We start from the raw sequence: 27894 nt of genomic DNA, 5'->3' as shown, positions 1-27894 counted from the left end.
GTTTCCATACAAATTTTAACATTTTTTTGTTCTAGTTCTGTCATTGGTAACTTAATAAGGATTGCACTGAATCTGTATATTGCCTTGGGTAGTATGGCCTTTTTAACAATAGTGATTCTTCTAATCCAAGAATACGGCATATCTTTCCATCCAGCATATCTTTTCATCCGTTTGTGTTGTCTTCAATTTCTTTCATCAGGGTCTTATAGTGTTCAGAGTACAGGTCCTTTGCCTCCTTGGGTAGCTTTATTCCTAGGTATTTTATTCTTCTTGATGCAATGGTAAGTGGGATTGTTTCCTTAATTTCTTTTTCTGCTATTTTGTTGTTAGTATATAGAAATACAACTGATTTCTGTATATTAAGTTTGTATCCTGCAACTTAACCAAATTCATAGATGAGCTCTAACAGTTTTCTGGTCACCTCTTTAGGATTTTCTATGTATAGTATCATGTTATCTGCAAACAGTGACAGTTTTACTTCTTTTCCAATTTGGATTCCTTTTATTTCTTTTTTTTTTTTTTTTTTTTTTTTCTTCTCTAATTGCTGTGGCTAGGACTTCCAAAACTATGTTGAATTAAAGTGGTGAGAGTGGGCATCCTTGTCTTGTTCTTGATCTTAGAGGAAATACTTTCAGCTTTTCACCACTGAGTATGATGTTAGCTGTGGGTTTGTCATATACGGCCTTTATTATGTTGAGGTATGCTCCCTTTATGCCCACTTTCTGGAGAGTTTCATCATAAATAAGTGTTGAATTTTATCAAAAGATTTTCTGATTTGACACAACATTGCAAAATGATTATAAATCAATAAAAAATGTTAAAAAAAAGATTTTCTGTCTTTGAGATGATCATATGGTTTTTATTCTTCAACTTGTTAATGTCGTGTATCACGTTGATTGATTTGTGGATACTGAAAAATCATTGCACCCCTGGGATAAATCCCACTTGATCATGTGGTGTACAATCCTTTTAATGTATTATTGGAGTCAATTTGCTAGTATTTTGTTGAGGATTTTTGCATTTATATTCATTCATAAGTGATATTGGCCTGGAATTTTCTTTTTTCATGATATCTCTGTCTGGTTTTGGTATCAGGGTGATGATGGCTTCATAGAATGAGTTTGGAAGTGCTCCTTCCTTTGAAAATTTTTGAAATAGCTTTAGAAGGATAGGCATTAACTCTTCTTTAAGTGTTTGCTAGAATTCGCCTGTGAAGCTATCTGGTCCTAGACTTTTTTTGTGGGAGTTTCAAAATTACTGATTCAATTTTAGTGCTGGTGATTGGTCTATTCATATTTTCTATTTCTTCCTGGTTCAGTCTCGAGAGATTGTACCTTTGTAATAAATTGTCTGTTTCTTCTAGGTTGTCCATTTTGTTGGCATATAGTTGCCCATAGTAGTCACTTATGATACTTTGTATTTCTGTTCTTTTTCATTTCTGATTTTATTAATTTGGGCCCTCTCCTTTTTTTTTCTTGATGAGTTTGGCTAAGGTTTGTCATTTTGTTTATCTTTTCAAAGAACCAGCTTTTAATTTACCTTTTCTATTGTTTTTTCATTTCTATTTCATTTATTTCTGCTCTAATCTTTATGATTTCTTTTCTTTTACTAACTTTGGGTTTCATTTGTTCTTTCTCCAATTGCTTTAGGTGTAAAGTTAGGTTGTTTATTTGAGATTGCTTTTGTTTCCTGAGATAAGCTTGTATCACTATAAGCTTTCTTCTTAGAACTCCTTTTGCTGCCTCCCAGAGGTTCTGGATTGTTGCATTTTCATTTGTCTCTAAGTATTTTTTGCCTTCTTTGATTTCTTCAGTAATGCATTGGTTGTTTAGTAACATATTATTTAGCCTCCATGTATTCGTGGTTTTTCTAGTTTTTTTTTCTTGTAGTTGATTTCTAATCTCACAGCATTGTGGTCAGAAAAAATGCTTGATATGATTTCAGTGTTCTTAAATTTACGAAGGCTTGCTTTGTGGGCCAGCATGCACTCTATCCTGAAGAATGTTCCATGTACACTTGAGAAGAATGTGTATTCTGCTGCTTACAGATGGAATGCACTATAAATATCAGTTAAGTCCATCTGGTCTAATGTGTCATTTAAGATGAGTATTTCCTTATTGATTTTCTGTCTGGATGATCTGTCCATTGATGTAAGTGGGGTGTTAAAGAATGCATGTGCTACTTAATGCATGTGCTTGAAAGTGAGTGATTATTCAACTTTGTTATTTTTAATTTCATTTTATATACATATTCATTTTGTTTTTTAGATCAGTGCTTCCTAAATTTTAATGTGGAAATAGATCACTTAGAAATGATGTAAACTGTAGGCTTTGATTCTATAGGTCAGGGAGAACCCAAGAATCTGAATTTCTAATAAGCACCCAGGTGATGCTAATGCTGCTTGGTCCATGGACCATATATTGAATAATAAGGCTCAGTTTAGACCAAAGACAGCTGGCTGATCACTATTGTGAAGTTAGTAAGACTATAACAGGAAACTCCCAACTCTGATACTACTGGTAAACTAGACCTAGACCAGAGACTTAATTTGTCTGTCTTTCCTGTAGAATGATTTAACATTTCCCATAATGTGTCATAACCATGCTTTTCCATACCTTGCCTTTTTCTTCTCAAGCTGTTTCTACTGCCTAGAATGCCCCTCCCCTCATTTCCACATAGGTTGTACCTCAAAGTCCATTTCAAATACTTCCTTTCCTACCAAACAAATGTGGCTCACTCTAAGTAGAAGTATTTCTGAACTGGCATGCTTCTAAATTACCAAGGCACTCCATCCACACTACTCTGTTACAGCATCATCATTTTCTACCTTTGATGGTTTTATAACATGACTTACATCTCCCCTACTAGACCATAAGCTTCTCAACAGCATTCTCTTGCCTGGCATATGACAGTATATAAACACTTGCCGGATAAATTTAAAACATAACTCTGGACACTCAAAAACTACTGAGCGCCTACTATGTGCCAGGCACTGGTAATGGTTACAATGAGTCTGATAACAACTAACTCTTAAAGAGCACTTAAAGAGTCTAGGTATTGTCCTAAGCACTATACACTATATTCATTTAATTCTCACAATAACCCAATAACACTTTTATTATCTCAGTCAAATTGATAAATAAACTAAGATTCAGAGAAATTAAGTAACTGGCCCAAAGTCATACAACTAATAAGTGGCAGAGTCAGAAGTCAAACCTAAACAGTGGGTTCCAAAGTCTGTGCTCTTGACGACAACATTATATTACCTCTGCATATAGTTATAAAAGGAATATAAAGATGAACAAGACACAACCCCTTCCCTTACGAAACTACTGACTACTTAAAAACTTTTTGCGGCAGCTCACAGCTCCTAATCAAAGTCCAAATTCCTTAGCATATTATTCAAGAATCTGAATGATCTGACCCAACCTTCCTTACTTTATCTCCTGTTACATCCACCGGGTTTCTCTGTTTTAGTTATATAACCTGCCCCTCCTAAATATGTCCTGATCTCCAACTTCTATATTGTTGATAGAATTAGTCCATCTTTCTAATTAAAATTAATCTTTCCCTTCCCTATGTGCTCATATCACTCTACTTAAACTGCTATTGTAACACTTATCAGGTTTGCCCTCTACATCACGTTCTACTCAGAGGGTTCTTGAGGGCAGCAATGTTATGTGTGGAAGAGAATGGCTACTTGTTCACATCTCTTTTCCTTTTGAAGTAGACTACATTTCCCAGTGTCTATAACAGTTGGTTAAGACCATAACACTGAGTTCTGGCCAGTGATATAGGGGCAGGAGTGATTATATCATTTCCAGGTCTGTCCCATTAAAAATCTAACCCTAGCCTCTATATTTTCTTCCTTCACTTGCCAGCAGATGCAGAAGATCCAACGGAAAAATCTGAGGCCCTGTGCTATGTTAAAAAGAGCTCCCCTTCAACCTCCACTCAACATGAATTGGACTGGGACATGAGTAAGAAATAAGCTTTTAAGCCAGTAAGATTTCAAATTGTCTATGACAGTAGTTAGCCCATCTGGACTAAATACACCATGCAGTTTTGTGTCTCTATATATACTTAAAACACTGCCTTGTTCGTAGTCAGTGCTCAGTAAATATTTACTTAATTCAATTAAAAGTTAAAATTCTTATTCAAAGGCAGGAACTTTCTAGGCCCTACTGTTAGCCAGCCGTCTTCAAAATTGGGGAATGACCAAGATTATCCACTGAAGTGTGGGAAGAAAATTGAATTTTTCACTTTTTTTAAAATATAAAAAAAGTTGAGCTTTACTCATATTTAACATGGATTGACAGTAGCACCTGGGGGTGTGCTCGAGAATGTCTTCCTAATGAGACACTATGGTAGACCAAAGATGTCCATGTCCCAGTCCCCAGAACCTGTGAACATTATGTTAGATAGCAAGTGGAATAAATTAAACTGCAGGCGGAATTAAGACTGCTAATCAGCTGACTTTAAATTAGGAAGATTATCCTGGATTAGTAAAAGGTGAGTATGATGTAATCACAAGGGTCTTCAAAAGTGGGAGAGAGAGGCAGAGGAGTCAGTATCAGAGGGACACAATGTGGAAAAGACTCAACAAGTCATTGCTGTTTTTAATGATGGAAGGGGACAACAAGCCAAGGAAGGCAAAACAGCCGCTAGAGGCTGAAAAAGTAAGGCTCCCCCTAGAGCCTCCAGAAAAGAACACAGCCCTCCTTGAATTTAGCCCAGTAAGACCCATCAGACTTCTGACCTATAGAACTATAAGGTAATAAATTTATGTTGTTTTAAGTCATTAAATTTGTGGTAATTTGCTACAGCAGCCATAGAAAACTAATAATGGATACATAACCAAAAAATTGTATGGGTCACTATCCTATGTCATATTGCTCACAGATCTAGTATAGACTTTGGGCTCTGACTCTTTCTAAACAAGCATAAGGGAAATAACATTATTATGTTCCTTGGTGGCATTTACATCCAATCAGTCAAATATTTATTGAACTCACACAGCTATGTATAAAGCTCAGAGTTAACATTAAAGTTTAAATGTTATCCCTCCTCAAAAATTTATTACCTAAACAGAAGGGTGAGGGTGAGGTATGACAGCAGTCTAAAACACATCTATCTGTCCTCATTGTGAAAAACAAAAACTAAAAAACCCCCACAAACAACCACTGACACTACTATTAGACTTGGACCTCCTCAATACTGCATAACAGGACCTAGTAAGAGTTCTGAGGCCACTGCATCAAAGCTGTCAAGAAAATTACTACTCATTGTTCACCTATAATATACCTGGAAACTGTGCTACGTGTTTTACATGTATTACCTGAGATGAAATTAACCCCATCTTATTACCAAGAAAATGAAGTTCAGAGTATTTAGGTGACTTGACAAAGATTGGGGAAGGTAGTGGAATCTGGATCCATTTGGCTCCAAAGCTTGTTTTGTTCTGTGACAATGGGTATGGAAGAAAAAGGCCAGAGGTTCAATAATAACTTAATTTTTGATTCATAAAAAAGAAATGTCTATTTGAAAACCAATAAAAATCTTACTGATTTGTTTTACAAGCCTTTCTACTGCCAACTTTGAGCAATAAAAGCAGCATCCACATTGTAGAAGTTCTTCTGACTTGTACTGGTCTTTCCAGAAAAACATCTGACTCCAAAGTTTGGTAAAGACAATTAAGAGGCCTGAAATAAATCTATAATAGAATATTAAAATGTGGGCATGTTTTTTAATATTAAGACACTTTCTAAAAGGCCTACATCTGAAACCTACTTAGATTCGTTTACTTTTCTTTAAAAAAGTTTTTCCAGAAGTTTTAATATATTTTTAACTGATTTCCTCCTATAATTCTGGAAGGCAAGGCCCTGCAACATACTCTAAGAGATTCCACTAAACTCTAACATGTGACACTAAAATGAATTGCTTTGCATTTTACTCCCAAATAAAGCAAAGATACCAACACTCTCTTGGACTAGAAAAAATTAGCAATAACCAAAAAGGAGAAGAGAGGGCAATGGCTCAGATCTCAAGAGAGCTATGAATCTAGATCCATAAAAAAAGCAGTAATATCCTTGGGTAAGGCTTGCTGCAGTTCAAACGTGTTTTAGAGGTATTACATCATGGAAAACTGGTTGTGCTAGGTCTTAGATATGAGAGCTCATAAGGAAAACTGAGCTGAGCAGACATTAACCACCAGAGCCTCACATCAGGTGACACTAAACAGAGCTGGTTCAGTCTGGCTTTCTCTCTTCTGTCCATGGTTTTTATAGTCCAATTTTAAGATCACTAAAGGCAGAACAAACATTCCTCAGCAATCACTAGATCATGTCAATATTACTACATATAGTAACAAGAGGACAAATCAAGTTCATGGCCAAATTTTATATTTTCTTTATGAAACAATACAAATCTCTAAAAGGTTAAAATTAGATCTGCTTGCTTATGAATACTAAGCCAGTTTAATAAATACAAAAACATTCTAGATTTCTGAGAGAAAGACAAATATCCTCTATCTTGAATAACAACTGAAAGTAAAATGAGACCAAGAATGAATCCACTCTGTATTTTCTTTATTTCATAGAAAATTTTAAACCACATTGCTCAAAACTGCCATGCAAGCAGCAAAATACCAAGTCTCCTGACAAAGGCAGAACTATTAATACACACATATGCAGTGACTTTAAATGTTCCCAAAATGCTTTTTTTCTAAATTCAGGAAGTTTAGAAGAAAACTAATATCCACAAACCCAAGTATCTAGATTGTCTCCCCAAGCACTGAAAAAGTTTCTTCTTCCTTCCCAAATTTATCTTTTATTCTAAGATTACTCATAAACTCACACCAAAATAGCAAAATATAAACAGAAACTCCAATTTAAGTGAGCATACTTCTGAAACAACACTCTCACAATTATTTCTTCCCCAACTCCCAAAGTGGAAGAAATATATAGAAAAAAGAGAACAATTCAATCTAGTAAGTACATATCAAGAAATTACTATGTGCAAGATTTGTACCCTCCATAGATAAACAAAACACTTCTTTTTTTCACTGCCTGTCCCATATATACTAAGCACAGTGCCAGGCAATGAGGATTAATTGGGGGCCACAGAAATAAACATGATGGTCCCTTCTTTAAGGAGTTCACAGACAAATAATAATAATAGTAGACAACATTTACTGAGCACTTACAATGCATCAGACACTGTTCTAAATACCTTATAGGGATTACCTCATTTAACCCTTATGAAGACATTATGTAGTAGGTACTATTATTATCTCCATTTAACAGATAAGAAAACTGAACCGAGATTAAGTGGCTTCCCCCAGGTCACACAACTAGCAAATGGCAGTCAAAACTGGATCCTTAACTCTTAGGATGCTTTATGCTATACAGCCTTAATATATGACGCTTTAGATGATCATAATAATAGCAACAACAATACTAAAAATAATAGTTAAGATTTAGTGCCTTGCATTGTGGTAAGCTCTTTGTGGACATTATTTCATTTAACCCTCTCATCAACATGATACAATAGTACTATTATTATTCTCTACTTTACAGATGAGAAAACTGAGATGACAGAGGTTATATAACTTGCCTGGTCCCCTAACTACTAAGAGACACAACCATCCTGAACCTCTCCTCTGAATTCCAAACTTGTTTACCCAACTATCAACTTGATATCTTCTGATCTCCTATCCCCAAACCTGTCTCCTATGCAGTCTTCCCCAGTGTAGTTACTGGCAATTCAATTCTGCCTGTCCTTCAAGTCAAAAACCTAAACAGGAGTCAACCTTGACTCCTCCTTTCTTATGCTAATATTCCACACCTAAACCATTAGGTAATTCTATTGCCTCTACTTTCAAACACAACCAAAACCCAACTACTTCTCTCCACCTTCACTGCTACTCATAGTCCAAGATCTCTCTAGATTACTGCAATTGCCTCCTAACTTAATTTTCCTCAGTTATAACTTACATAGCTTCAAATAGGTATATAAAGAAAATTAATAGTACCCTGGCCTGCCCATATCACTACTGAATCTTACTCCTCTGAGGGAACCACTTTCAACTGTTTTAGTTGCTTCTTCTATTTACCAACGTAGCTCTAGCTAACTAACATACTTCTGCTATTTCTGACCTTCTACAGGTTTTCCTGTATGGAAGCTGAGGGTTCTGCCCTCTTAAATTATCTCCTTTCCAATATTGTTATTAGACAATTTGGGGTAAAATCAATATTCAGAAGAAACAAATCAAAACTCAGCATTTACATTATTATGACTGATTATAGTCACTACTAGGCCAAGTAGTGCATTATAATTACATTTTATTTCTTGCACAGTTTTTAAATGTTTTGCCCAATTTTTCATTTGCTTAGTTATTATACACCTACCACTAATTCCTCCCAAAGCCTCCAAGAGAATTCTTTTAGATATGAATTTCCACCCTGTCAAACACATCTGGAAATCTATGAACTCTTCCCTCAAACCTTACTCCCCAATCTCTCTCTTGGAGTTCTTGATCCTTCTACTCCAATTTGGACTACTTATTCTCTAGACTGTTGTCCAGGAGGCACCCTGGAACTTGCTATCACCCTTCTTCCTAGATCTTATGCCTTCCTTTTTATGTTTACTTTGTTGTTTTGTTTATCCCCTTGTTTTGATGGGACACATCCTCTAGTAGCTGCATAAGAAAGGACACATGAGAGGTTAAGTTTTCAAAATCTTGTATGTCTGAAAATGTCTTTACTCTCATGCCTGACTTGTAGTTTGGTTGGATATAGAATTCTAAGCAGGAAATAATTTCCTTTCAGAAAGCACTGTTCCACTAGTATAGCTTCCAGAGCTGGTGTTGAGAAGTCTGATACCATTATAACTTTCAATCCTTTGTATGGCATCTGCTTTGTTTTGTTTTGTTTTGTTCTCCCTCTGTGGAAGTGCTCAGAATCTTATTTTAATTACCCATACACACTCTAGGGTGGGTCTTTTTTCATTCATTGTGCTGGGCATTTAGTAGGCCCTTTCAGTTTGCAGTTCATACCCTTCCATTGCAGAAAATGTTCTTGTATTAGTCAAAAAGAGACTTCCTGCATTGATCCTTTAATTTTCTTATCTTTTCTCTCGTATTTTCCATCTTTGATTTTTCCCTATTAATGGATGATTTCCTCAGCTTTACCTCCTTGACCGTCTAGTCAAATGGTTTTATTTATCATATTTTTTTAATTTCCAAGAATCTTTGAGAATCTTTGTGGTTCTCTGTTCCAGTTTTACAGTATACTATTCTTTCATTGATGCAGTATCTTTAACCTCCTAGAAGGATATATACATACATATGTTTAGAAGATAATAATTCTAAGGTACTTTGGTGGTTACATTTTTAATTTTTCTTCTTTCACTTGGGGCTATTCAACTTCTCCAAATTCACCAATTTCCTGACAGATAGTGGGGGTATGAGTGGGATGGGATGATTCTTACCTGCTTAGAGCCAAGTAATAGAAGAGGACTAGAAGTCTCAAGAACCTCAATATTCAGCATGCAGACTATCCCTCCACTTCCCTCTTCTTAGCATGGCATTCCTTCCCTATATTCTGTCATGTTAGATGCTTACCTAGTATGAAGCATTTCTGGTTCAATTTTTTTTCCAAAAATAAAAACTCATCTCTTAGGTGGGTGAGATTTAACTGATTAGTTGCAATGAAAGGGGATGGTGACTTTTAGGCCCAGTTAACCCCTGAAAAGATTTTCAACTTTTCAGCCCTAGCCTAACATCCACCTTTAGTTCCAGAGCTGAATTGTTGATTTTGTAGGTTTCTGTGACGCAAACTGGCTTGCTTCTATCTGGTATCTGCTTCTATAGACACCCATTTTACAGGTACTGTAAATATAATGGTGAACAAGATAAAATCCTACCCTCAGGGAGCTCACCCTATACTGAAGACTACAAATAATAAGCAAACAAATAAATGAACAAGATATTTTCAGAGATGATTAGAGCTATGAAGACAAAGCAGAATGAGGGGATAGTGATACTGGATAGCTACTTTAGACAGGCTAGTCAACAAGGTCTGTTTGAGGGAGGAGATATCTTAGAAGCAGCATGCCATATGGTTCTGGGATAAATAGACAGTATAAGAAAAAGGAAAAGTAAGTACAAAAGCTTTGAAGTGGGAAAGAGGTTGGTGTATTTAAGAAATAAAAAGGCCAGTAATTATGGGTGGTTAGGATGGTGTAAGCTAAAAGAAGTGATCAAAATAAGGTCAGAGACGCAGGCAGGTCAAATCATTTAAGGCCTTGTGCATCAAAGCCCAGAGTTTGGATTTCATTTGAAGGGTGACAAAAAGTCATAGAAGCAAACACAGCAGGAGGGGATGGTATGATCTGATTTACCTTTTTAAAGTTCAGTCTGGCTATTGTGGGGCAAGAGGGGAATCTGGGAGATCAATTAGGAGGGTTGAACTAGGATGGTGGCTGTGGATGTAGCAAGGACATACTTAAAAAATAATGCTGAACCACTTGATGGCTTGAAGTAAGGTGTGAAGGAAAGATATTGAGGATGACTCCTAAGTATTTTTGTTACTTTGGCCTAAGTAACAGATGAATAGCAATTCCATTTGCTGAGACGTCTAGAAAGGAAAAATGAGGGTGGGGCAGGAAAATGATCAACAGTGGTCCATAATAGGCACTCAGTAAATGGCACTCATTGTTTATATTAAAAATCATCTTCTAGCATATGTCAGTTACATCTCAATAAATTTTTTTTAAATCATCTTCTATCACTATCCACAGACAATGACATAAATAGTACCAAAGCTTATACCATATTTTATTTTATAAATTTTTTCTGGTTATATGAAATTAGAACTTAAACTCAATTCCTGAATCATTCTATCTCAGTTCAGAGAAGAGAAAAAAATATTAAGACCCCCTTACCAATACACTAGTATTATAAAATCTGCTTTGAGAGTTATATTGATACTTTTTGACCTAGTTACTCACTAGGATTACAATAATAAAATCAGAAAGATGCACTTTAAACACTTCTCATTTATTCTGGACAACACACACATCCTGAGATAATATATTTTCTAAACTTGACCATTTAAAAATTATTCAACATCAATTCAATGTGATTTCTAACCACTGATCTGGTCCATTTCCCTCTTTCAACAATGGGAGAAACCAAAGCCCAGACATCAAATAACTTGTCCAAGAGAACACAATTAGGAAATCATGAAGTTGTGTTAAGTGCATAAGAGGAATAGTCAAAGATAAAGCTGGAAAACAGATCAGACATTAACTGTCAGTCTAAAGAATTTTTGACTCAACTGTGAAATCAATGAGAGCCACAAAAGGTTTTTAACAAATAAGCTATACACCAGTAAAGACATATGAATGGCCAAGAGACCACTGAACAATGAAAAAATGCTCAATATCACTAACTATCAGAGAAATGCAAACCAAAACTACAATGAGGTATCACCTCACACCAGTCAGAATGGCCATCATTCAAAAGTCCAAACGATAAACGCTGGAGAGAGTGTGGAGAAAAGGGAACCCTCCTACACTGCTGATGGGAATGTAGTTTGGTGCAATCATTATGGAAAACAGTATGAAGATTCCTCAAAAAACTAAAAATAGACTTGCCATATGATCCAGCAATCCCACTTCTGCATATATATCCAAAGGGAACTCTAATGAGAAAAGATACATGTACCTCAATGTTCATAGCAGGACTATATACAATAGCCAAGACATGGAAGCAACCTAAATGTCCATTGACAGATGACTGGATAAAGAAAGAAATTGTGGTATATTTACACAATGGAATACTGCCATAAGAAAGAATAAAATAATGCTATCTGCAGCAACATGGATGGACCTAGAGATCATCATTCTAAGTGAAGTAAGCCAGAAAGAGAAAGAAAAATACCATATGATATCACTCATATGTGAAATCTTAAAAAAAAGGGGGGGGGGGGCACTATGAACTCACCTACAAAACAGAGACAGACTCTCAGACATAGTGAACAATCTTTCCCCCAGGGAAAGGGGGTGGGAGGAGATAAATTTGGGAGTTTAGTATTTACAAATGTTAGCCACTATATATAAAAATAGGTTTTAAAAAGTTTCTTTTGTACAGCACAGGGAACTATGCTCAATATCTTGTAATAACCTTTAATGGAAAAAAGTATAAAAATGAAAATATGTATGTATATGCAAGACTGGGACATTGTGCTGTATACCAGAAATTTATACATTGTAATCGACTATACTTCAATTTTTTTAAAAAGGCAAGAAAGAAAAAGAAAGAAAGAAAGAAAGAAAGAAAGAAAGAAAGAAAGAAAGAAAGAAAGAAAGAAAGAAAGAAAGAAAGAAGAGAAAAGAAAAGAAAAAGGAAAGGAAAGGAAAGGAAAGAAAAAGGAAAGGAAAGGAAAGGAAAGGAAAGAAAAAGGAAAGGAAAGGAAAGGAAAGAAGGAAAGGAAAGGAAAGGAAAGGAAAGAAAAAGAAAGAAGCTATACAATCAGAGCTATGTATAAGGAAAAGTGAAAGGCAGGGGTGGTGGTGGAGTGAGGGGAGGGAAAAAGACAGGGAAAATAATTCACTCCAGGCAAAAGTGAAGGAGGACTGAACCGACAGATGCATAAGGGAAGTCTCTGAAGATTTAGAATGAAGACCTTAGCTTCTGATTAGAAGCAAAGAATAAAAGGAATAACTAAAGATGACTTTGGGATTTTCAAAATGGGTAACTGGAAAGACTGCTATCTTAATAACTGAGATTAGGAAAAACATCTTGCCATCTCCTCATAGTATTAGCTGATATTAGTCTGTTTCCTAGATGTACAGTTTGCTTCCTAAGGAGATTATCTGGGAGACAACAGCCCTCTACTTCTGTAATCAACATGATATTACCTAGCACAGGGCTGGGCAAATATTTGGTGATCTGAAAGCATAGTCTTCATTTTAACAAAATGGCAGTCATATGGTTGCAAATGGATTTTGAAAGGGAGCTAAAACAATTCTGAACAAAAACTGGTAGATAGGAAAATAAATTCAGAATGTGACCTAAATAAAAGCAAACATGAGAATGTGAACAAGGAGTCGAAAAGAAATATTAAATTTCTCATGGCATGAAGAATAACAAAGAGGTATGAGAACAAATCTTGGTACAGGTTCTCAAAAATGCCATTTGGGAGTGGAAGTGAGCAGGGCATGGAATTGGGTTACGGATCTTGAGCATAAGACTTCCTGGCATAAACAACCTTATTCACAAGAGGCCCAAACAATCAGTCCCTGCACTCGACAAAGCACTTTATTGTTCTTTATTTTTTTTAACTGATAAGTTAGAGCAACTGATGATAAAATAACCAATCTTAACTGTATCCATGTATTTTTAAAAAATACATACACACAAACAAAATTTGCACACCTACTGCCTCTATGACTCACCAGGCTCACTCTTCCATCCAACTAGAAATCTTAGGAGGGAGAAAGATAAAAGGAAAAGAGGAAGTAAGGAAGTTGGGGGTCAAGAAAAAGAGAGAAATAAAACTGCAAAAGTTTAGCTCACTCACTCCTGCTGGGCACAGAATAGCTGTGCCAGCAGAGGACCAAGCCATGCCCAAAGGATTAGATGCCTACCATCTGGCTGGTCACGCGGATAGCGTTCTTTCCCAAGTAGACCTTCCAAATCACTAAAGCAATGATTTTCAACTTTTTCTTTGTTTTTAAGTAAGAGATCCTTTCTTCAAAACTCTTATACAGAAATTCAATGTAAAACAGATAAAAAGTGGAGCTGCTCTGGCTGGATGAAGCAGAGATCAAAACCAAAAGCCTCACTACTCAGCAACCTCCCTCCTGGGGTCAGCCCCAGAGGAGGTATGTCTGGGAAAATCCTAGGGTTCCAAGAGATGGATTCTTTGCAAATTAAATCTCATAGTGTCAATCTGAGGGAAAATTTTGGTTCATATTTCTCCTTCAGCTCCTGCACCTATAAAAGAAAGCTTATAGTATTAACAGCTTAAAAACAGACTAAGAGCCATTCTAACAAATAGTAACCCAAAAAAATGAATTATAAAAAAAATAAAGTATTAACAGTAAATTTGTAAGACAAGTAGAAAAGCACTTAGGAAATAAAAATTCTAAGAGTTTTGAGAATGGAACAAAGTTATGCTTAGTTTGATATTTAAGGCAGCCTAGGGAAGTACAATAAATGCTTCTACTTCTATAGCATTCCTCTGGGTAACAAAAGCCAAGAGGACTCTGCTTGCTCTAGGCAACTGGCAGGATAATTTCCTTTTGTTGTGTTCAAAATACATAATGAAAGTAAAGACATGAAAACATGAAAGATATAAACAATTAGAAGCTTCTTTTAAAAAGTAATCCACTTTCAGGCTTTTAAATGCAGTATATTTGAGACAGATGACTTATGCAGAACAAAAAGAATCACCAAAAAGAGTACAAACCCACCATGGCTAACAATAATTATAATAATTTTCATGTATTATATGATTACTGTGGATTATAACAGCTCCATTCATTTTAAACACATTATCTCATTTTTTGGCTTATGGTGAAGATCAAGATAGAATTGACACTATCTTTTATATATTGGAAAACTTATCTGAAAACAAAGAATATTACTTATTGTAAGTTAAAAGGGAGGAGTGTGTCATTCCTGAGCAATGGGACCAAAAAGAGATAAGCTAATAAAGTAGATGAAGGAGACATCACACCACTACAATTCTAGTCTGGAACACAAATGTATTTAGTGAAACAAGAGCAAAGATGTACATGGCTCTAGCCCAGGACTGTCCAATATAGGAGCCACTAATCTTCATGTGGCAATTTAAATCAAATCAAATAAAAAATTTAGTTCTTTGTTTGCACTAGCCACATTTCAATGCTCATTAGCCACATGTGGCTATTGGACAACATGGATAAAGGACACTTCCATTATTACAGAAATTTCTATTCAATAGCATTACTCTAGCAGAAAACCACCGAATGTATTAATTCAGCAGTAGACACTCAACAAATGTTTGATGGGTGAGTAAATGAATGATAAAAGACAGGCTGCAATGAGCCATTTAAAGAACTACCCAAAGGAAAAGAAACTAATAATAGCTAATATTTACTGGGCACTTAACACAAGCCAAGTACTGTTCCAGGTGCTTTATATGTACAAACTTGATCAATTCTCAATAACTTTGCAAATGTTAACCACTATATATAAAAATAGATAAAAAACAAATTTCTTCTGTTTAGCATAGGGAACTATATTCAATATCTTGTAATAAACTTTAATGAAAATGAATATATGTATATATATGCATGACTGGGACATTATGCTGTACACCAGAAATTGACACATTGTAACTGACTATACTTCAATTTTAAAAAATCCTCAATAACAACTCTATGAGGGATTTACTGTCATTACCCTCATTTCATAGACGGGAAAACTAAGGATCTCAGTAGTTAAGAAACTTTCCCAAGATCTGGGATATGAATCCAGGCAACTTGACCTAGAATCTAAAGCCTGCATTTTTAATCATTATACTACACTATTCCACTTCTTATATAACAACTTTATTTTTAAATTTTGCTATGAAGGAATAAAATTTATTTAAAGTCAATCTTCCCATGCACTCACCAGAGTCAAGTTAGTAATGAAGAGAATAAGAAAAGAAGTGGTGAAATAAGAAAGATTGGCAGGAAATACACCAAATGTTAATACTAGTTTGATCCTTAGGTGCTGAGATTAAGGGCAATTTTTAATTTCCTATTTTTGCTAATTCTATTTTCTAAATGTCCCATAACATCATCTAGGTGATGATGTATCACATCTGCAATAATAATAAAAACAATAAACATACTATTTTTTAAACAAGATGAAAATATAACCAGCCTAAAAATCCCTAAGCAGAACATCAAATCAAGACTCATCCATCTCACAATGTTGTAAATCAACCATACTTCAATTAAAGAAAAAAAAAAAAAGCCTACTTTATCTCAGTCTCAAACATTGTAGATGTCCCCTAACTGATCTCTTGGCCACCAGTCTCCCCAACACTAAACCATTCTGCATTTGCCATCAGTTACCCTCTGTCATCTAGTCCCTGCTCAGAAACCAATACACAGAGCATAATATATAATCTTCTTGGCTTTATGCAAAGCATTTCTGAATAATCTGGCCCAATTTTACCTTTCCACCTTTATCTACCAATACTATCCTATCAAATCCTCAGTTCTTCTAGGAGAAGCATGGTGGAGAGAGTCTAGACCTCAATCACAGACCTTGGCTAACACATAATCTCTTGGCCTCAGTTCCTTTTATGGAGAATAGTTTGTAAAGATTAAATCTTTAAACAGATAAAACATCCAGAATACAATTAAGCCTTCAATAAATAGTGTGGTTTTCTCATTATTATTATTAGTCAAAAAAACTTTTTCAGTCTGAAAGCAGTCACTGTTTATTAACTGACCAGATTACAAAAACAGTCATAGTAGATATTTAGTTCATCCTTCTAACAAGCCTATTGATCTGGTCTTCCCTATTGCCAGCATCTCCACCTTCCACAAAAATGGGTGGTCTTTTTCTTCATTCCACCTCATGAAGAAGATAATCTGAAGGGCCACAGGAAGTTGTTTGCTTCTTTAAAGCATTTTCCAACAGTGTAGATCATAAATCAGATCTTCCATGTAGATAATGCCATATTTACCAAGAGATCAGGCAATGTGTTACCTGTCAGGGCAATTTGCTTCTGGTTGATTTTGCCATAATCACACCTGTAGATCAATTCATTTACTGACTTCAGGTTCAGTTACTCCCATGCAATATATGGTTCCACAATCCTTAGCACGTTAACTGGAGCCTTGCTGATCTTAACAAAGATGCCACTGAAAACCTGGCAAAGGCAAAGAAGCTGTAACATCTTTCAGATCTTTGGGCTCACACCACTGATACCTCTGATCCTGATGACAAACACCAATTTGGGTTCCACAGGTACCCACATGGCAACATAGAAGTTGCTAGCTTTTCTTGCCAGGAATCCTAGCCATTCGAATCTCAGTTCTGTACATCTGCCTATATTCTTTGTGACAGTGTTTAGCTTCTTCATAGATAAGCTCCATCCTTAACTTTAGAAGCATATTTTGGGCAATCTTCTTTCCTAGGCAGTTGATCTTCAGCTCTGCAAAATTCCTTTGCCTTTTCTTAAGGGTTTCTGGCACAGAAGGATTGTTATTCTTCTTCTCTTATGCACTCTCCATAGCCAAATGGGTTTTTATTCACTGACTCCTCAAAAAGCTTTTCACTTTTACTTCTGTGCTTTGTTTATTACTATTTTGCTCCTATCTGAGCTCCTTCCCTATCTTCTAAAATCCTACTAAAATTTAGGTTCCAGTTTGAGTCACCCTCCTCCGAGAAAACTTCACCGACTCCACCAAGATAATATGATCTCTCAGTCCTCTGAACTTCTATATCACTTGAGTTTACTCTATCCGAGTGGTGGTGTTCTAGCTGGTTTTATTAATTCTCTTTTCAAGTGTGTTAAATCCTAGCTCTCCAGTTAGAGTGTAAATTCCTTGCTAGCAGACATTCCATTTCCCATATACCTTTTTGGATGTCTGACACATCACTAGGCATATACTAGATGCTCAAAAAATATGTTAATCTGATTTGTGGATAGGGAAAAAAGTCATCATAATAACTTGCTGAACATTTTTGTAGTGGACTAGGAAGCCAAGTAAGCAGTATAATCTAATTCCATAATCTTCTACCACTCATCACACATGTAACTCACAATTAAGCTATATGACTTCTCTTTAGTGTAATATAAATATCAGCAATAAACAATCCTAAGTAAATAAGCACTTTTAACTTCTCAAACTGTCTTACACATATGCCCTACTTAAATATACACTGACTTAAATTTTCTTATTTGGTTTCATTTAGAAATGTACTCACCTCACTAAAAAGTCAAGATAATTAGAGCAAGAAAGATTCAGATACAGACACCCCTTGGTATCCACAGGGGATTGGTTCTAGGCCACCCACACCCCCAATCACTGTGAAGATACAAAAATACATGGATGCTCAAGTCCCTTACATAAACTGGCATAGTATTTGCATATAACCTACACACATGCACATGCTCCCATATACTTTAAATCATCTCTAGATTACTCATAATACCTAATACAGTGTAAATGCCATGTAAATGTTATAAATACAATTTAAATGCTCTGTAAATAGTTGCTGGGCACAACAAGTTCAAGTATTGCTTTTTGGAACTTTCTGGGATATTTTTCCCAAATATTTTCAACCTGTGGTTGGCTGAATAGACGCATCAGAATCTGCCAGCAAAAAGGGCTGACTGTACTGATTACTAGAAAGTAATGATTATATAACCTTATTATACACACAGATAATTCTCCTTTAAAAAGGTGTACTATGTGCCCTCAAGTGGGTGCTAAAAGTTAATGGTAGATAGCTTGGGGGCATAATTTTACTTTTATTTTCACTGATTTAATTATGATTCCTCCTAAAGCAGTTTAAGAAAATTAAATAACCACTAAAATCTTTTCTCCTGGATAAATTACTAATTCAGCAACAGGAAAAAAATGGTCCTTACGAGCAGCTACTAAGAGTAAAGCAATTTGAGAGACAGAAGGAAGCTGCTTTATTAAATGCAGTTAATTACCAGAAAATTAAGTCTCAATGGGCAGGAAAAAATCTATAGCACAGCTAAATCTCAGCAAGACAGATTCAGCATGAAATCTTGAACCCATCTTTTCATCTGTTAATACTATTCTAACAAGTCTCCAATAATGTTTCAGCTTTCTCACTGATCCCCAGAAGGAAGGAAAAACCATTACCTAAGGATGTTGGGATGGGAGAGTCTATTCATGAGCTGCACTTCTTTCAGCATGTTTGCCCGGTTACTGCTCAACGTATTCATCTTAAGAGCCATCACCTGGCCAGAAGCTCGATGGCGCACCTAGAAAATAAAATGGAACAAGAAAAGAGGCTGAAGGGCAACAGCTATATATGAGGTCAAAGTCTCCACATGTAGTACATGCCAAGATGTTTTAGTGCCAATTTAGATAAAATAGGTATGGTAGGGGATGTTTCTGTATAGACTCTGATTACATTAGTGTCTTACTTCCATTCATAAAGACAGATTTGGAATACCATCAAAGACCAAAGTTGTTTGTTGTTTCACATTATAGCTGGCTGGCAACACATTGTTAATAATATCTCAAGAAATCATGTCCTTTTTTTAATACCTTAGGAAAAATGAGGGAAATTTATTAGGCTGGTTTCTTATGGCCAACTTTGCTGAGTCTTAGGACACTAACAGGAAAAGTTCTCTTTTTTGGAATTTTAATTGTGCACAGAAAAGATACATGCATATACCTACACAACACTTAATGAACTATAAAACTGTCTTTATAGGACACTAAACCCACGTCCTCAAAATATCCCCCAAGCACCATAAATTATATATCTATAAGAAAAAAAGTATTGCATGTTAAATATAGAAAGAAGGCCGTGAATCTTTTGGAGCTAATATTGTAGTAACCCAACCCAAAGTACCTTATAATCAATTACCACACTCAAGTCAGATACAAAAAAAACATGAGTCACACCACTCACACTCTTACCCTTATGGACAAGTCTACTTTTAAAACATTCATCCACGGTAGAATTCAACCTATTTTACATGTAAAAATATTATTTTATAATTTCAATGCACACTCCACAGGTTTCAAAAAAACAATACTTGCAAGAAAATTAACTATGTTTTCAGCCTCTAAATGTGGTCTTAGTAGTAACAAAATGAGACTATCAGAAAATATTTTGTCTTACCCAAAAGAAGCTCAATTATTTACTGAGATATCTATTTCCTACTTAGAAATTATGAATGAGGCAGTAGAAAAATTTTGAAATAATAAGAACCTCATAACTTTCTTGTTAAAAAATTTTCATTTTTGCACAACAGGGACTTGCTATGCAAAAATGTCATCATTCTACAGATTTTCAGAGTATTATTTCAGTATGTTATAAATGCTTGACCAAGTGAAAATCCCAAAAGAAAATATGACAATCTACTTAACTCTTCAATCTTTAGGAATTCTTTGAAATGACAATATCCCCAGAAGTTTAGCATATCTATTAACATAGGGCAGACATCACAGCTTATCTTAAAATTCAAAGAAACAATGTTTCAGAGTGGCCAGACAGAAGAAGGGGAAGGAAGAAGCAAAACACTTAGAGCCACAGGAACCCTGATCAGAAGAACTGAGGCAGGACACTGGCTGTCTCTCCCTCTTCTAGATCACTTAGTGAGATTTGGAACCCAACTCTCTTACTAGTGCATCAATGATTCTGTTGTCATGCACCTCGTGATTGATGAAAAAGAAGTGGCTTTCCTTTTCAGATCCTGCATGGGTAAGTTAAAAGAGACATTTATATACAAAGAACACACTGACAGTATTTTTCCAACTCTATTTACAGAAGACATCTGTGTTTTAATAAGGGCTCCCCATTCTGAAAGTCATTCTTCCTTTTTTTTTTTTTTTCCATCATCTGAAAGCTATCACTCTTAATTTTCTAAAAAAATGCTTGCTTTTAAGAAAGTTTGTTTAATCCCAGTTTGGTCACTTGGAATACCTATCTTTCTTTTGGCTCTTCAATAACCACCTGGCAACTACTTAAGAAAATTTGATAGGAAAACAATGTGTGAAATTTAGGGATTAAAAATCTGCTTCAAACTAATCATAAAAAACCTCATACTTCATTAAACAAGTGGACAAGAAGATGAACATATTCATAACATTGTATTTTGTCTTTCATCTGCATAAGATATTTTTCTTCTTTCTTCTAGCCCCTCAAGTTCTACTTACCTTTTAAGGGCACACTCAAATATCCCCTTCCTCTCTGAAGCCTTCCTTAACTCTCTCTATTTTTGGTTTCCTTCTCTGTACTGCCTCAGAACAACTTTCAGAACACCAGTATACCACTCATCACAGAGTTCTGTACATAAATATCTCCTTCCTAGGCTATAAAGCATCTTGAGGCCAGAATCTATATTGTATTAATCTTTGTCTTGCAGTGCGTAGAAGCCCTATCAGAAAACAATGGCAGTAACAGTTAGCTAAATGATACTTCTAACACACTTTCTAAAGGCCAGTGAATCATTTACTTATTCAGGGGATTTCTTGCCAGACATTCATGTAAACAAAGAACCTATTTATCATTACCTAAGCTTGGATTCTACCTCCATTTTACATAAAAACAGAGTCATACTACATGGTTTTAATATACACTCAATTTACTAGGAACACAACTACCTGTAAATTGAGGAAAAATTATTTGTTTTGTTGAGAACATCTTTAAGAACTGGTCAACAGTTCAGAAAATCAGACCACCAGTGGCAGTGCTGCTCCTGCTATCTGAATCCAAACACAATGAATATATGTATATTCATGTATGACTGAAGCATTGTGCTGTACACCAGAAATTGACAAAACACTGTAAACTGACTATACCTCAAAAAAATTAATAAAAAAAGAAAATTGAAAAAAAATGTTATAGTAGCTAAATTTATACCACTTGCTATTATACTAGGTTCTGCTGGATAACTGCTTTATATATATTAACTCAGTTAATCCTAAAAATAATTCTATAAGGCAAGTATTATTAATATCCCTCATTTTATAGCTATGGAAACTGAGGCAAGGAGAGATTAAATGACTTTTCCAAGACCATACATCTAATAAATAGCAGAGCCAGAATTTGAACCCAGATAATACAAAGAACATTGGGCCTGATAGGGTTGAAAACAACTGGTCTAAATAAAAGAGCATTGCATGCACACTATATAATAATTATTCTGTCAAGAAATAATAATGATCTGGTATGTATCTAAAAACATGGCCTTATAATATGTCAAATAAAAACTTACAAAATACAGGGCAAATTTAACCAATCCAGAAACTTCATAGGATATTTTAACATACCTCTCAGAAACTAAAAGCTCAAGCAGATAAGAAATGAGTATGAATATGGAACATTTTAATAACAAAACTGAGATACTTGGTCTAATCTTGTCCCAACAAAGATTGGTTTTGTTCATTTTAATTTTTTTTAAGTATACATGAAAAAATTTACCAAAATTCATAGGTACTACATCATAAAGGAATTCTCAAAAAAATTCAAAGAATCAATGTGGTTGAATCACACTCTCAGACCACTAAGTAATAAAATTAAAAATCAACAATAAAGAGATAATTAAAAATAAGCATAGTGGACAATCCTAATTGTTTACCCAACATCTATTTTCCCCTTTTCCTGACTGACAGAACCTTCATTAGGAGGCATCGTGCTTAATTAAAGCATTCAATCTGGCTAACTTTCTTGCAGCTGGGGTGGCCAGATGACACAGTCCTAGTAAGGAGGTGTACGTGGGAATTACTTGGTGGGGAATTTTGTAAATGCTGATATTTTCCCAATAAAATTGTCTTTTTTATAACCTGAAGCAAAGATGTGGTGCTTGTATCAAGAATAGCTATACTGTAGCCAAAAGTACAAAAGCCACACACTAAAGAGAAAAAAACAGAGGAAACCTGGACTGTTGATGATCTCAAGCAGTTGTACAGCATAGGAATTTCTCAAGATTTCCTGAAAAAATTTAATCTCTTATTTGAATAAGCCACCGGGTTCAGGTTTCTGTAACATCCTGCCAAAGACAATGCTAACAACTTTGCTAAAGATGAAAAATAAATGATTTAGAGTTCAACTAAAGATACTAGGGGAAAAAGAAAGTATAATAATAAATATAAAAGCAAAAATTAATGAAATAGAAAATGAAGAAACAATAAAAAGGTATAACAAACCAAAAGCTGATTTGGGGCAGAGAAAAAACTAATAAAATAAAGAAACATATCTCTGTATCTTTCACTTTCTGGTCCCTGCCTACTTTTCTAGATCCATTACAGGCTTGCCATTTCTTTCCATGCACCTAAGCAGACTTGAACCAAACCCAATTTCTCAACATTCCTAGAATATTCCTCTGTGCCTCCACACATGCTTTTCCTCCTGCTTGAAATGCCCTTTCCCTGCGTGTCCATCCAACAAGCTCGTTCTTCTCCTCCAAGAAAACTCAAGGGTGACCTCCTCTGGGAAGCCTTCTTTGACCCCTTCAAACAAGGTTTATACTGTTGCCCTATATTATATTCCTTAGCACCCTAAGCTTAGGTTGACACACTTAGCAACTATATGTTGAGCAACTTCAGGCTTTTGCTAAAGGCTCTATTTTAACAAATATTGTATTTTAAATACACTTCCTCTTTTCTACCTTAAGCAAAGAACCCTTTTAGGGTGGAATTTTATTTATCTCTCTATCCCTACCACCTACTCAATGTCCTACACCTAATGGATGTTAACTAAATATCTGCTGAGTAAATAAATGAATAAGATTGCAAATAATTGCAATGTTTATTACATGCTAGAACAGAAGTATCAATAGAGTGCTCTGAGACCACAAAGGGGAAGCAACCAACACTCTCGCTTTCCTCACTGCAAAAATAATACACTCTAGAATCAGCTTTTTATAATATCTTTCACATGTCTTCACATACATCATTTACAGAAACACTTCTACGTACTGAGTGATCCAATTTGTACATACAACTTGTATGCTTCCAGTTTTTGTTTTTCCAGCTGGATAATCAATTAAGGTGAAGGATCTTAGGAGCTACTTCTGCATAGCAACGTGCCTACAGTAAAATTTTCTCTACCTGATATATTATCCCTTGATGTCACCTGCTGCTGAGCTTAGCCCACAGAGAAATCCACAAAATCCTTTACTAATTAATAGCCCAACTTTCCATATCAGCTCTGCAGGAAATATTAAATGTACTGAACATGGCTACAATCATACACTATTGTGTATGATCCTTAATTATACATGTGATACAAATAGAAAGTCTCCTTTGAAACACATCACTTCATGCACCTGAAAACACTGGCTCTCTCCATGAGAGCCCCCTCCCTGTAACCCCCTGTACCTCAAAGAGTTTGCAAAACCAGATAAATGCAACAAGGAAAACAAAAGGAAATTTAGCAAGAGGCAGTTTTGACAGATAATAAGGATATGCAACAAAAACCATTTCCAAGGTGCAGAGCCCTAAGAAGCACTGGGCTGCTATCATCCTCTTTCTCCCAGACTTTTTGATGCTAAACACCTTTAAAAAGGGTGGTGGGAGATGGGAAAGGAAGTTTTTTCCTCTTTATTCTCTCTTTTGTAAATCTCTGTAATACAGTGTCAGCCCCTTGGAATTTATATTTGGTAGATTTGGCAGCTTCCCTGATCTTTAGGAACCTGTCTCTAACCGCTGCTTATCTCACTTTTTTCTCCACATCCTCCCCAAGTAAAGGTACTTCTGAAAGTTTGATCCTTGCTGCTCTAGTCTTCTCTGTCCATACTCTTTTCGTTTACTGTTTCTGACATTGAAAACATTCTCTAATAGTTAAAAATGTGCTCAATTCCTATTTAACACTGCTTTCATGCCAGAGTAATATTGTATAATTAAGGATTTTCTCTACATTCATTTTCCCTTAATTCCATTCTTGATACTGAAGGTTATCTTAATTCTCTAAATACATGGGACAGTTTAATTCTGAAACGGCTGGTTTGATATGAGATGGACAAGCATACACACACATAAACATACAACACAAATCTTGATCATGGATGTTTTGGAGTTGAGGGTGGTTCAGATCACTCCCAGAACTAGCTTCTTTGTTCCCTAAATGGCTTTGCTACAAACTGGCATCTCAGTCAGAGCAAAAACTCTAAAAACTGGTAATATGAGAAATACCTAATAGACTTTCTCCTAACCTTCCCCCCCTCCCCAGGTAGAACATGTACCACCTCACAACATCCTCACTGTCCAATTCTTAGTCATCTTATAAAAGCTGCCTTATAATCCTACAAGACTATAAAGCTTAACTCTTTTCTGACACTGTGATTATTAAAACATGCAGGCGTTATATCTTGTTAGGACAGAATCACATGCAGTATTGATGAAAACAGCTTTCTAGTGAGGTCTCAGAAAGGCATATAGAGAAGAACAAATACAACCATGAAATAAAATACAGACAATTTGAGAAAAATCCTTGAGTACTTGTAGATTAAGGCTACAACAATGATCACATTTAAAAAAGAAAAGATACACTCTCGAGTAAATTTCACAAGTTATAGTTTGAGAAACTAAAAAGTTACAGTCAGTTGGGGACTGAGACCACTGCAGCAACACTAACAACACTGAAATCCTTTGATGTCACCTAGTGCTGATCTTACTTAGCAGACAAAGCTACCAGAGACCACAAAGCCTTTACTTCCCCAAGCACAAAGACAAAACATCCCAGAACAAAAGAACATTCACATACTAAACCATTCCCTTTACTTTAAAGTTTGCATGACAAACTCCATGTGCACTAAATAATAAATGTATAACTATGAATGTGAATAAATCAATTTTTCAGTACCAAGCAGATGGCAGGTATCTGGTTCTTTTCATTTATAAGTTTATTGTTTCTTATAGCTTAGCATTTCCAGATATAGTGCTGTCAGTTTAGGAGAATATGCCAGGGGGAGAAAGTAGGAACTTAAGCCTCTGTCTTATCTTATATAACTCATTACATAATTGCCAAACAAACTTAACTCTTTAAGATATCTGTGTGTAAATATAGTCATATTTCAGAAATGTAGCATAAATACATAAAAATCAATCAATAAATGAATCTATTTCTTATATACCAAATCAAGATTAGATATAATATTTCATTGATCAATTAGAAAGATAAGAATTCAAATCCTAGCTGTATCATTTACTTGTTATGATATATTTGGCAAGATATTAAACATTTTTAGTCCCAGTCTCCTCATTTACACAGTGTAAGTGTAACTATTTATAGGATTGTGGTAGTAATTTTAATAGATAATGTATATGAGTTCTTAATGCAGTGCTTATCACAAAGAACTCAATAGATCTTAACTGAATATATAAAAGAAATAATAACTAGCCTTTACATAGGATGTATTAAGTGCTAGATATTATTCTAAGTAATTTATACAGACTAGCTCATTATATCTTCTCAACAGCTCCATAAAGTAGATACTATTATTATCTCCATTTTGCAGATGAGGAAACAAAGACACAAAAAGTCAAGTAACTTGCCCAAGATCAGAAAGTTAATACGTGGTTCAAACCAAGGCAGCCTAGATTCAGTCTCTCTGCTATGTTGCCTCTCAATGTATTTTTATAATGTATATATGGGTTTTTTTTTCCTTCATGCAACAAATATTTAGTGAGTGCCCTCTATGTGGCAGTGCACCAGGTACTAAAGATACAAAGATGAGAAACACAGGGAGTTTTGATCTAACAGAGAAAGGCAAACACATAAACAAAAATATATCATTGCTCTGATAAAGTCTGTACACTGTATATAGGAGGCACAAAGAAGGAACATTCAATCACGCTATGAAAAATACAATAATGGTAAGAAAAGAAGGCATCTGATTTCAACCTTCAAAAATGAAGTCACATCTAAAAAATGGTGAGCTGACCTAAGATCAAATTTGAACTGTTGTGTAAAACTGAAATAAAGAAAAAATCAAAAAATTTAAAAGATACTATTTGCTTGATGGACTAGGAATTGTACAACATGATGTGTATATTTGATATGATCCTTCCAACACTACAAGATGGGCAGAACTACCATGTGATCAAGCAATTCCACTCCTGGTTATGTATCCAAAGAAAATGAAAACACTAATTCAAACGAATACATGCAGCCCAATGTTCATAGCAGCATTGTTTACAATATCCAACATATGGCAGCAACATAAGTGTCCATCAACAGACTATGAATAAAGAAGATGTGTTTTATATATTGTACATATATATGATATGTATACACACACACACACACACATACACACAAACACACACACAATGGATTACTATTCAGACATAAAAAACAATGAAATTTTTGCCATCTGAAACAACATGGATGGAACTGGAGGGTATCATGCTTAGTGAAATAAGTCAGACAGACAAAGACAAATACTATATGTTATTTATGTGTGGAACCTAAAAAAAATAAGCCACCTAGTGAATATAACAGAAAAGAAACAGATTCATGGGCATAGAGAACAAACTAGTGGTTATCAGTGGGGAAAAGGAAGGGGGAGGCAATTAAGAGGTACAACCTACTATTTATAAAATAAATAAGCTACAAGGATATCTTGCACAGTACAGGGAATACGGCCAATTTTTGTAAGTATAAGTAGAGTATAATCTATGAAAACTTTGAATCACTATGTCATACACATGAAATTAATATAATATTGTAAATCAATTATTATCTCAATGTAAGAAAACACAATGAGATACTGCTTCACACCCACTAGGGCAGTTATAATAATAAAATATTTAAAAACAAAAGACAGAACAAGTGTTCATGAGGTTGTACAGAAATTGGAACCCTTATATGTTGCTGGTGGGAATGTAAAATGATGCAGCCACTGTGGAAAACAGTTTGGTAGTACCTCAAAAAGTAAAACAGAATTACTGTATGACCCAGTAATTCCACTTCTAGGTATATACTCAAAAGAACTGAAAACAGGTTCTCAAACAAATAGTTGTACACAAATGTTCACAGCTGCACTATTCACAAAAGCCAAAAGTTGGAAACAATACAAACGCCTATCAACAAGCGAATATATAAACAAAATGTGGTATATCCATACATTGGGACATTATTGGGCCATAAAAAGGAATGAAGTACTGATACATGTTATAACA

The 27894-nt window shown here is 35.2% G+C and overlaps 1 protein-coding gene and 1 pseudogene across 2 annotated transcripts in view; both read right to left on the bottom strand.

Moving 5' to 3' along the window:
- The window catches only part of TESK2 (testis associated actin remodelling kinase 2), a 104918-nt gene that overhangs the window by 43210 nt on the left and 33814 nt on the right, over positions 1 to 27894 (bottom strand). For both annotated transcript variants that reach the window (XM_074376563.1, XM_074376562.1), the window contains exon 3: positions 18895 to 19016. In XM_074376563.1, coding sequence (XP_074232664.1) covers positions 18895 to 19016 — 122 coding nt within the window. The remainder of the gene's footprint in view (positions 1 to 18894; positions 19017 to 27894) is intronic.
- On the bottom strand, positions 4379 to 18882 carry LOC123614356 (large ribosomal subunit protein uL30-like; annotated as a pseudogene).

The sequence above is a fragment of the Camelus bactrianus genome, chromosome 13 (assembly GCF_048773025.1).
Source record: "Camelus bactrianus isolate YW-2024 breed Bactrian camel chromosome 13, ASM4877302v1, whole genome shotgun sequence".
Taxonomy (NCBI): Eukaryota; Metazoa; Chordata; class Mammalia; order Artiodactyla; family Camelidae; genus Camelus; species Camelus bactrianus.
Note: the sequence above shows the minus strand (reverse complement) of the source record. Positions and strands in the feature narration are given on the sequence as shown.